Source organism: Terrapene carolina, unplaced genomic scaffold (genome assembly GCF_002925995.2).
Source record: "Terrapene carolina triunguis isolate 2854851 unplaced genomic scaffold, T_m_triunguis-2.0 Scaffold89, whole genome shotgun sequence".
NCBI classification, from domain to species: Eukaryota; Metazoa; Chordata; order Testudines; family Emydidae; genus Terrapene; species Terrapene triunguis.
The window spans coordinates 9,314,861-9,327,149 of NW_020664440.1; the positions used below are offsets into that span (position 1 = coordinate 9,314,861).

The 12,289-nt window shown below is 39.1% G+C and overlaps 1 protein-coding gene across 1 annotated transcript in view; it reads right to left on the reverse strand.

Annotated features, from left to right (window-relative positions):
- Positions 1 to 1,305: 1,305 nt before the first annotated feature.
- Positions 1,306 to 12,289, reverse strand: part of RYBP (RING1 and YY1 binding protein) — a 73,658-nt gene continuing 62,674 nt past the window's right edge. Inside the window, exons 3-5 of the mRNA XM_026650399.1 lie at positions 8,859 to 9,035; positions 8,618 to 8,716; positions 1,306 to 5,388 (exon numbers count right to left, since the gene is read on the reverse strand). Of these exons, the coding sequence (XP_026506184.1) occupies positions 5,136 to 5,388; positions 8,618 to 8,716; positions 8,859 to 9,035 (529 nt within the window). The 3' untranslated portion in view covers positions 1,306 to 5,135. The remainder of the gene's footprint in view (positions 5,389 to 8,617; positions 8,717 to 8,858; positions 9,036 to 12,289) is intronic.

The window sequence follows — 12,289 nt, forward strand, 5'->3', positions numbered from 1 at the left end:
CTACAAGTAGCAGGTTAAAAACACTAATTTAATGGATCTTTCAAGCTGGGTATGTTTCTTAATAAAAGTGATCCTATTACTGCAATCCTCACTTTCTCCTTTCTATCACTCTTATCAAAGCTGGCCTGAGGCCTCAATCCTGCAAATGATTACACTGACTCTGAGGTCTGCCTGCCCGGTTGCCTGAAGGGTCAGGGCCTTACACTTTCATTTTTTTGAGGCAAGGCCGTTTTCTTTACTTTTTTCTGTGATGCACCAAGCAATGCTTCTGGGCTCTCTAAAACTACCTTCCTGTTGCTACTTATTTTTGGCACCAATTCTTTTGAAACATTTCCAAGTGAGATAAATACACCTCTACCCCGATATAACGCTGTCCTCGGGAGCCAAAAAATCTGACCGCGTTATAGGTGAAACCGCGTTATATCGAACTTGCTTTGATCTGCCGGAGCGCGCAGCCCCACCCCCCTGGAAAGCTTTTACCGCGTTTTATCTGAATTTGTGTTATATCGGGTCGCGTGATATCGGGGTAGAGGTGTATTTAAACAGTTTGCATCTATAGTGAGGTTTTTTTTAAAGCAACTTCTAGTTACATTAGTTGTCAGACAGAAGAATCCCAACTCCTTTTAGTATGATAGCTCTCCATGTGTTTCAGTGCAAGAATGTTAAGGTTAGTAGATTGGAAAGAAGAATACTACTCTTTTCCCCTATATTGTGTGTACTGTTCGGTCCTAAGCCTTCCAATTTACCATTTAACTTGTACAGTTCTATTGAATTACTCAGACACTTAAAAAAACAACCCAGAACCGGTAGGAGTTCAGTTTTTCATACCATCTTGTTTCCTAGACAGTGCAAGAAAATATTACTTGTAAAATAGCAGTATTTTACAATGCAAAAATATATCTAGATTTCCAATTAAAGTCTTATAAAATTTTACTCTTAGAGTTTGGTAGCTTGAGATAATCCAGGGACTCTCACTAAAATTCTTTGCACTAAGCTTCACCATAGCTGCTGAAGGAGGAGGGGGACAAATGGTCTATTTCTGTTATTTGCAAAGCAATATAACCCAAATTCTGCAAACACATCTGCAACTTTACTCATGCGATTAGCCCCAGTGAACAATATGGTATTACTCACATGCGTGAAGTTCACCATGTACATGAAGTGTTTGCAGGATTGGGGTACAACAACTGTGTTTCCCATATGTAATTATTCTGTACATTCTGCAGAAAAGCAGTTACAATAATACAAGCTCTTCGCCTTGTCTGAATACTGGCATCTCCCAAAAAAGAGAGCTTTCAGAGTTAATTAAATTTTACTATTTTATTTGTGAAAAAAGCTACAAGCAGAATTCATAAATAGACATTTCTATTTAAAGCAGGAAAATGATAAAGTGGCTTCTAATAACAGTCGTGCACATGCCAGTAACAGGAATATATTAACATCTTTTATTTGCTAGACAAAGAGCAGTGTCCAATATAAATTTCCCGAAAACATTTAAGACCTGTGAATTTCTGACCAGTTCACAAAACCACCATTGACACTTTAGCATGAAGATCAAAACAAACCTAACAGGACTGTCAGCTCTAAAGACTTTACAGAGCGGAGAAACTTTCAAAAGCGTTATACAAGCTGTCTTTCTGGGCAAATGAAAAATATAGCTCGTATAATACATTAACATAAAAATCCACAAGATAAGATTATGTTTTGACATACTTAAACAAGCATTCTATAGTTGTCTCCAACAAACAAAGCTAAGGAAATAATGTAACCATCTTTACACAGTAAATTAAGGTTACAAGTCATACACAAGAACAGAACTGCTTGCGCATTAAAAACTGTTCAGCTCCATTGTCATACTCTAAATGTTGGCTCTTAAAACCATTTTTCGGTTACATACAAGCAAAGGTTATTATATAGTCAGCAATTAATAAATTTTCAATAATTTAAGTTTACTGTAGCTTAAAAAAGTAGACTGAGAATGATCTTACTAAGGCAGGTGAAAATATCTCAGTGGAAATAAACTCGCGGAAGCTACTGCCAAATTTTAAATCTGTCCAATTTGAAATGACCAAAGTGTTTTGATTAAAATAAATAGTCTGTTTGTGTTAAAATTATTTTACTTTTTCTTTTGCATGACTATGTCAAACTGAGCAAGTCAGGCAAGCTGTGTTTGTGTGTAAAAGTTGAAACTTGCAAACATAACACTGTGCTTTTCTTACCTGCTTTCTGTGCCACTGAATACCAAGCATTTCTGGTCTTTCCTTTACACTAGTGTCTTATTATTATTATTTTTTTAAAACATGCTCCGTAATGATAGCAGATAAACTGAAAATGCAGAAAGTGAAGGGAAGTCCATTTCCAGATACATGCCTTAGGGGTGTTCTCAATTGCAGAAATTAAGTGTAAAAGTAAACACTATCCTTCAAATCCACAACACAACAGTTAAAAATGTGGCCCGGTTAGGTTCAAATGCTTAGCTAGCAATTTCTACTAAATGCAGCGTTTCAGTTCTCTTGTACCAAAGCAATTTTCCACTCCATCCTTACAATAAGCTAATTTATCAAGGAGGCACACCCAAAATAAACCACCACCAAAGATTTCACTGACTTAATCAGCAGCCTCTGAGTAGCTCATTACTGTGTGTTAAAGCTTTTTCAAATGATCTATGGGTCCATTCATGTAACATGAAGTAATTTTCTGGTACATACAATGCTTTTTTGCACAAAGTACAACAGCCAACAAAGCGCACAAGCACGTGTGTAACTTTAAGCATCAGTGTGGCCCCACTGAAGTCAGTGGGACTAGACTCCTGCTTACATACTTTGCTGGCTCAGGCCAAATGCATTCAAGCTAACTGATTAGGGTTCATTTATAAAGCAGTGCAAAATATATAAGTTCAGGGGCATCTTCAGAAAAATCTCTCTTTAAAAAAATTATTCCAATACATCTCAGTAAAATAAATAAATATGGCTGACCAGTTTACCCTCCCTGAGACCCTTAAAGGAACATTAAAACTTGAAAAGGAATGTCTGCAATGTTCCACTAATATTAAAATGTGGATTGAGAAATTCATAGTATTAAAACTATGTATAACATATTGATGCTCATAGGTAGCATCTGATTTCCTTTGGTTTTTTCAATAAATACTTTAAAAATGCGGTTTAAAAAAGGTAAATATAGCTTATATCCCAGATATAAAACAGAATTAAAAGGGGGTGCCCATGTTAACATGTTCAGAATAAAACTGCAGCTGTTAAGACACTGCTTTGCACCCTACACATGCAAGCAGAGCTGATTAGTTAAGCACAGAATAATGTTATCAGTTTGAAAGGAACCTACATGTCTGCTACTCAAAACCAAGCTGATTTCAAAATAGAATTTTATTCAGTTGCCTCCACAGACAGAAATTATTTTGACCAAGCAACTAATTCTCTATGTAAGAAGCTGGCACCAAGTTACCGAGAAGTGGCCCTCTTTCCACGTGTAACACCCAAAAGCTATCTTGTTGACGTTAAATAAAGCTACAGACTCTGTGCCTGAAATTACTGCAAAGCACTCTGGGCCACATAATTAAGGATAAAAAGACAAATAGAGCTTGAATCTTAAAAAAACGTTTGTTTCACCTCTTCAGATTATTATTTTAGCAGGATAATGCACAGAAGGTAAACTGTAAAGCAATGCTAATAGACCAGGAAAGAAGATTATAGTCTGAAAAGATAGAGAGCAAGAATGAAAGAGACACGGACCATCAACAGAAGCAGCACTTGTTGTTCACTTGCCAGCATGAAAGTTTTTTTCTCAACTGTAGCTCCCACAGCAGAATATCTAGCAGTATCCAAACATTAACAAGCCTATATATGTCATCATTGGATGATATGCTGTTCAGAAATTGCTCTTGGAATAACAAACCCAACTCAATTAAACACAAAAATAATCCCCAGAACAGAATGGAAAGAGACAGAAATGAAAAGATTTGACCAAGAAAGAACCAAGCCACATCAGATGTGACCATGGAGTGGTTTGGTTCACCAGCTCAAAAAAGCGTCCAGCCTTAGGCCTCTCTTCTGCCTTGAATTTTAAAGCAAACAGCCACTCCACAGAGATTTAATGTCACCTCAGTCATTGACGCAGGTCTGGAAAATGGATGGAATTAATCAAAATTACAGCATAACACATTTGTGTGTGATTGGCTATGAAAGAAATAGCCATGTCAACAAGTAAACAAAATATACATTAATGCATGGCATTCTGAAACCAGCTTAGTTACTTTTGAATAAGCACACTCCAATTGGACACGGACTTGTGATTTGTCATTCTGAGTTATTCTATTGGGAATGCAGGCTATCTGGAGGAGTCTTCCCATTATAGATCACAATGTATAATAAAAACTATTTGTCCAGAACTGTTTAGCCAAAAGTTGGCGGGGGAGGGGGGAGGGAGAAATCAGGTCTCATCTAGGTTTAAACCTTCCGGAACACACTTTTCATCTAAGCCTGGTTCCATTTCAGTATCAGCACTTCCACAAAAGGGGACTGTCCCAGATCTTTAACTGTTCAATATTTTTGTTTCACTTCACAGTGTTTCAAGCACCAGCGTTTCCATGTATTGGTTTCAAATAACCCTTTATATATATTTATTTATATATATATTTATATATAATTTATATCAAAACTGATAGTACACAGTATAACTGGAAGAAGAAAGAACTGAATTTAAAGGATATGCTGAAGGAGGATGGAGTTTGTGAATGCAATAAATAAAGTCCCGTTCCCCTCCCCCCCACACACTCCAAAAAAACAAAAAGTTGTAATGTTCATGGAAAATTGTGCACAGCAGATATTATAAAAAAGTAGATTCAGGAGCACATCCAATTATAAATGATTGTTAGGAAAATTATATAAAACAATGGAATACATAAAAGTGTCAAGAGTAATTCTCAGGGTGCGAAATTCCTTGGTGGCCAGATGCCCATGACAAGCAGAAATTATCCTGGTTGCATCAGTAAGGGGGTGATGTCCAAGAAAGTGTGTGTTCAAGCACAGATGAGGCTCTCCAGGATTGAAGCCCCATGGGCAGGTGGAGTGTTTGAATTTCATACCCTGATTCATAGTTTTCCACAACTCCATGTGCAATTTTCAGAAAGATTCATCGTTAACTGCTGACATGTCGCCCTTTGGCGTGGAGGAACGGGACGAGCCTTTGTCTGTGCTCTCAGAGCCGGAGCTGCTCTGATTCTGCTGTTCTGATCCTGCACTGGACGTCACTGTAGATGAAGATGTGGAAGAGGAGCGAGTCTTTTCTTTAAAGTCTGTGATAATTACTGTGACGTTCCCCACTGTGACTGCCAGCTGCTGTGCGGTACTTCTGTCCACATTTTTCAGTCTGGGCCTAAAGAACAGGAGAGGAAAAAAAGGCAAAAAATTTATTAGGAACCATATTTCAGAAACAAACTTTCTACTAAGTGACATGTTCTGAGCACTCTTGGACAGATCAGATTAGTTTGAAAGTGAGGTCTGGTACCAGCCCAGTGCTTAATGCTGTGTAGTACCATGCAAACGACCCAGGCGTGTGACCTTTTGCTCCCTGCAACAGCACAGGCTGTGAGGGCTGCAGCAGCAGAGATTACTTGGATGTAGGGAATTAACTTTAACCCCACTCAGCCAGAAGGACCAAAGATGACAGGCCTATGGGGTTGGGAGACAGATTTTCAGAATCTTCCCCCTATCCCACTCCACTACCCCCATGCGATAGATAAAAGAATTCTGTTATCTGAATTCTCCATCTTGTCACATCAGGGGCCCTGATGTTCTGAGACAAGGCTGTGACTTTGCAATACAAAACCACATGAAAGCATTTGAACATGGACCTTCATTCCCATGTGGGGAACACTATAGCTGCATATAACTCAGGCACTGGGACAACTTGGCTTCCCCTTCTCAACTATTTTGAGTTTATACAAATCAGAGGCCCAATCAATCCAAGTATAAAATTGCTCAAAATGCTCCCTCCAGAAGGCGGTTGTAAGTAAAACCCAGGACATTTCTCACAGTGTTAGCTTTTCTCTGTCAAGAGACAAAACAAAGCGAACACGTTGGTTTTTATAGCTCAGGATTATTTCAGTAATTTGTTTCTACGCTATCATGCAATTAGTAACCCAGCTAATAAAGGACTCTGCTCTGCACAGAGTCTAACATTCATGTGTTTGCAGGATTTGGTCCAAAATGCTGATACAAATACAATGCAATGAGTTTATTTAAGGGCAAACTTCTGCTGGTGTGTGCTGTTGCTGGCCATGTGAGACAGTCCTCTAGCTGTTGGCGGATGCCACGTCTGCTTCAGTGACTACCTGTGATTTACAGTCAACTCTTTTCCCTTCCAACCGTGGGTCAGACTGATGCAGCAGAACTTTCCCCACTAGGGAAATTAGAGCGGTCATTCTCCAGACATCAGAAAGAACTAGCTCGCTAGCGCTAGAAATTGCCTTTTTTATGGAAATAGGAGACAGATAGGTTTTTTTTCAAGACCAGGCCCCAGTTTTCCAACTGAGCAGAAAATAATCCTCTCCTCTACATTTAGGTCATATTGGACTAACTCAGAATAGTGAGAAAAGAAGAAGTGGACCCGATTTTATATTGTTGATGCATCTCCATTAGTGTCGGGAATTTGTAGATGATCATCCCAGTGCTACCCCTTCCAAGATTATCCTATAAAATCACTGAAATAGATGTAGGTTCTACACAAGGGTTATCTAAAGTGGGGGGAAATAGTGATGATAAATAGTTTCAAAAGGAAAAGAACGATATTCTTGTGAATTTAAACCTTCAATAAAGTGTGCTGTAAATTTCTCACTCTAAAAGCAGTGTTTTGTAAGTAACCTAGAAAGAAAATTGCATCAAATTTAACAGGAAAAACATTAATATTTTAATCACATTTAAATATTAAATTATAACTATGTTGGGATAACAACCTGACGCTGAATAACTATTTTCTTTTTAATACTGCCCCTCCACTTAGTCACTAGATTCTTCAAAACCGTAGGTGGTGTCAGTAAGTTCTAATGTGAAGCCACACTTACGTGTATGTATGTATATACTCATTTACACACCCAAGAGGTTGCATTTGAACATGCAACCACAGACTTAGATGAAAAGATTAACGTCACCTGGCTTGTGGGGGTGCTAAAGGCCAACTAGCTCAGCATATCTGGGCAATTTTGTCAGCTTTCAGACTTAGTAGGCGAAGGCTACCCGATACTGATAGATCCTTTGTATCTGCAGTAAATATTCCAGGAAGTGTAGTAGGTTTGTTTATTTTTCTCCCCCAAGTCCCCATTTCCTTTAGGAAACCCAGTTCTTCCTGTAACTTTACAGACTCATTTGTTTTCTCTCGTACTCAGAAACAGCTAAAAATCTTGGCCCGGATCTTGTCTCTGGGATCCTGGTGCAGATCTCTCTGCCAGTGCCCTTCTCTGCTATTGAGTACACCTCTCTGCTGTCACTTGGCAGGAGCTGGAACAGTGACAGGTGCACTGAGCAGACTTCTCCCTCTCAATAGTCTGCTTAACATGGCCCCAAGCCACATTAACTTCTGTCCAGAATAACTCCATGCTACCAAACCATTTCAGGGGATTCCTGAACAGCTGCAGCTGGGAAATACCCTGTCAGCATGACTCCATTGGAACATGCTGACAAGAAAATAGGGGAGAACTGCAGGAGTCTGATAGGTGGTAACAGCCGTGGCTTTCCATCCACCCTTGGGACTAACCCCCTTGCTCATTCTTCAGCGTCTGGGAGGGCTTAACAAATCTGGTTGAGGCTCAAAAGGGAATATAAAGGCACTCCCTTCCCCTTGGTACTTTCACACAGGTAGTCAAACTGTGGGGTCAAATTCTGCTTGTTGCCTCCATGACTTCAAGGTGTAAAGAAGACCAGAATTTGGGCTTGCTGCATTGGAGAAGTAAGGAGAAATAGCTTTTATTTCAAAAGAAACCTGCAATGTCAGCACAGCTGAGGATAGGACTTAACTCTAACACACAGGCCCATCTGAAATATCAACTCCAATCAACTGTTTTATCCTTGGACAAAAATAAAGTTCGTAAATGTCTCTTTAAACAATTCAGGCCTTTCATGTGGTCCCCTAAGAACACAATCAAAATAGTGCTTGAATTGGAGGCATGGGCACAGGCAAATATAATATATCCACTCTTTACACAGTTATTGGGTATAAATAGAGAAAAGGTAAGAAGACATTGACAGGTGCCCTCCTTTGAGGAGATTAATATCTATTTTCTACACAGCAGTTTAACTGCCTAAAAGCAACAAACCACCACAACTGACACGACAGTTTTATCAGAAGGCCAAGGACTGAGTGTCTAGTGAGTCAATGGCTTCCACTATTTGAAGCTACTCTTTTCCAGGTAATCATTCAGATGCACAGGCACAGAGGAAGCTTATACTACTGATGTTCATGCCACACGAATTCTGTGAATAAATCAGAGTCTTCTGTCTCTAGGGCTGTCAACCCAATTAAAAACCCCACTAATTTGGACCCTTCAGTTCAATTCTCAGATGTCAAGATCTAACTAAATGAACATCAATTGATTCTATATTAAACTTACCTTGAAGTGTGATTTGAGTCGCTGGTCTTTGTTGTGGTATTCCCAGACTGTATACTGTTTGCTTCACTAGGAGGATCTTTTACAATATCTGACTTTGGTCTGTAAAAGTAGGGGAAAAAATTATAATAGGTTTTCTTGCTGATTAACATGCACTATTGCTTGGCAAGACAACCAATCATTGATAAAGCTTAAATAATGAATAACTAACTGTACACCTTACTAGTGTCCCCCTGAAACTTACTTAGTCTTTTTATTGGTGTTCTTCTTTGTAACACTTGGACTGATTTCTTTTTCTTTGTCAGGCTTTTCTTTGTCTTGTTTTTCCACTTTCTCTTTCTTCTCCTTTTTAGGTGGTGGGGGTGTGGCATATTGCTGGGCAACTTGTTGAGCAACCAGCTGAGAGTTTATTCTAGGTTTTCTATAAAGAGAAAAAAATAAGACCCACAATCAATGATTTAATAAAGGACATATCATTTCAAATGTAGCAGAAGCACCATTAAGATCCGTTTCATCGTTTATGGAAGGATATTTGACTTTCAGATACAGAGTATATTTCCTTACGTAGTATCAGGTATTACCAGCTACCAGCAAGTATGAAACTTTCAAACTAAAAATCTGACAGCCCTACAAACTGGAATTTTATTGGTACTAATCCACAGTCCAGGAACCCTTCTCAATATTTCTAACAAATATAATATTCTTCTTCCACATGCTTCACAAATTTACACTCTTAAATCTTTCATAATTACATGGACAGACAGACAGCTTTCAAACATCTGAGACTTAAAGTGCTATCTCATTTTATTAAAGAAACATTGGTAATATGTTAAATACAGAAAAAAAATTTGTAAGGTGTCATTCACATTTAGTTTTTCAGAATAAGTTCTAGTTCCCTGAAGCAGTGGACTTGGCCTGAACAACAGATGAAGTGCAACAGAAGGTTTACTGATAAAGAGCAACTAAGATTTACTGTGTCCCACCAAAGGCTCAGATTGTAATTCATTGCAAACAACAAAACAAATGGGACATTCACTGTACCATTAAGTGTCACGTCTGTCTGTGCCAATCTCCAGCTAGCACTCACTCTCAACACAATTGTTTACAAACTCCAAATAGTATTCAGTAATCTTTACAAAGTATATATTTCTTTAGACAAAAAAAAAAAAAAAAAAAAAAAAAAAAAAAAAAAAAAAAAAAAAAAAGACAACAAACATTGAAGGATGCTCTTTCTGGAATATGAGGTCCTAAGTCAAAGACCCTAGTTAGCTGACTTGCTGTAACTGAGATCAAGAATTCTAAAATGGTCTATTGCTGTCCAGGTGAGGGGCAAAAAAGACAACTTGAGGTGAAATGGCTGGTTTCTGCTGTGACTAAAGGCTAGTAGGTTTGGGTTTTTGAGGGAGATAATGTGATTAAGGAGGCAGGCAGTGTGCAGGCAGAAAAGGAGAGAAAAGGTTACATTAAGGAGGGGAAATGGGAAGAGAAGAGGTAAACAAATTACTCTGTCATTTTAGACAGATTTTTATTTCAAATGTTTCAAGCAGAAATCTAACCCACCAGATAGTTAACAATTCAGTGCTGAGTGCTCTCTGTAGAAATTCATACATTCATCCCTTCTACAATCCTCATTCCTGTCTTCATCTCCTCTCACCTTGACAACTGTATATTTTCCTTCTCTCTGGCCTCTCCAAAGCCCAGCATGTGCAAACTGCTGACTTCCATCTCATGTGTTCAAAGCACCACTAACACATCCTCCCTATAGTCAAACAACTCCATTGGCTCCCTATTTTTATTTCAGGTTCAAGTTCAAAATTGTTCTCTATGAATGCTTCCTAGGACAAAACTTTTCAAAGTGTCTAAATGGATTAGGATCCTTGGTCTCACTAAAAATCAATGGAACTCAGGCTCCCAAATCACTCAAGGGCTTTTGAAAATTTTACCAGACCTACTCGGTGGACTTCACTGCCTCTCTACTTCCCTCACCTAGCACCACCCTTTGCTCACTCTCTGCAAACTCTTTGGATTGTAGAGAGAGCATTCACCTCTGCAGCTCTAGCCATTCCTAACAGCCTCCTTCACACGGCCCATCTGTTTGCTACCTTGTTTATACCTCTTCATTTCTCTCTCTTGGTCCTAATGTTTAACTCTGGATATACTGAGACAGTGCTTTTATAAACACTATACAAAATTAAAGTTGTAGTATATACACACACATTTGCACATTTTCAATTACTTTTTTTTTAAAGCAAATTTAAATATAGCTTAAACTCATCCAGCATGGATCTTTAGTTCTGCTAGATTCAATCAAAAACAAAAATACTACGGACTACAAAATAACTCCTCTCAAGAATGAAATCAGCCAGATTTTCCTGGCACACAAAGTTCCCATTTCATACAAGATCCAAAGATAGTACAAAATGTTCTGCAGGGAACCAGAGACACAAACATAATCAATGCATTCTTTGCTATACATACAAAGTTTTACACAGGTCAGTCCATTTGTGGAACTGCTCTTGTATGTCTTTACAAAAGGACTCCATAAATTGCACCTCAGCACTAAATGAAAAATTTAGAAAGGGTCAGTTAACATTAGTCCCGAAGTTAAAATAAATAAATGAATACAAATCTAAACAATCCTTAGTTTTGCAAGAAAAAAAATCAATTAAAATATTTGCTGAACACAACTTTTTGGGATTCAGACATTTCCCAAATACTATGCTAGAGCAGAACTGGATATTGAAACTTACTAGAAACTAAAAGTGAAATTGACTACTCTATTTTTGCTGTCCAACCTGAATGAAAGGGAGATGAAACAGCACAAGTGGGTAAAAGATACGTTTTAAAGATTCTTCCAGTTTTATTAATCTAGGATGTCATTATTAAAAGGCAAGAAAACTTTTTTTTTTAATATAAAAACCCATATAAATTACACACCATTTAAACTATTAATATCCCTTTATTTTAGGCTAGAATCCGTGTAACCAAACCTCTTTAGGGGCCTGATCCAAAGCCCATTTAAATCAAATTAATTAATGTGCCCAACATCATAGGCACCAACTTTACCCAGCGCCAGTGGATGCTCGCACCCGCCGCCCCTGGTCCCGCCCCCATTCCAACCCCTTCCCCAAGTCCCCGCCCCAACTCCGCCCCCTCCCTGCCCCTATTGGACCCCTTCACCAAATCCCTGCTCCAGCCCCGTCTCTTCCCGGAGCGCGCCGCATTCCCCCTCCTCCACCCTCCCTCCCAGCGCTTGCCACGCAAAACACCTGTTTCATGGCGCAAGCGCTGGGAGCTAGGGGACGCAGCACACTCAGGGGAGGAGGTGGAACAGAGGCGGAGGTGAGCTGGGGCGGGGGGGGCGGGGCGGGGAGCACCAATTTTTTCCCCGTGGGTGCTCCAGCCCCGGAGCACCCATGGAGTCAGCGCCTATACCCAACAGACCATTAACAGGACTCCTGCATCTACACTGGTTCTGAAAAAACAGATTTGCCTAGTTAGTGCATACAAGGCCTCTGGTTCCACGTCGTCACATAGGACAACTAGTAGGAGGCCGTGTGTCTGAAATAGTGTGAAAACAACTCTACATAACACTATCCTATACTTCACTCATTTGGGATCTGCTTTCTTAGTTATACACACATGCAATATAGGAGCAATTTTTCACTTTTTTTT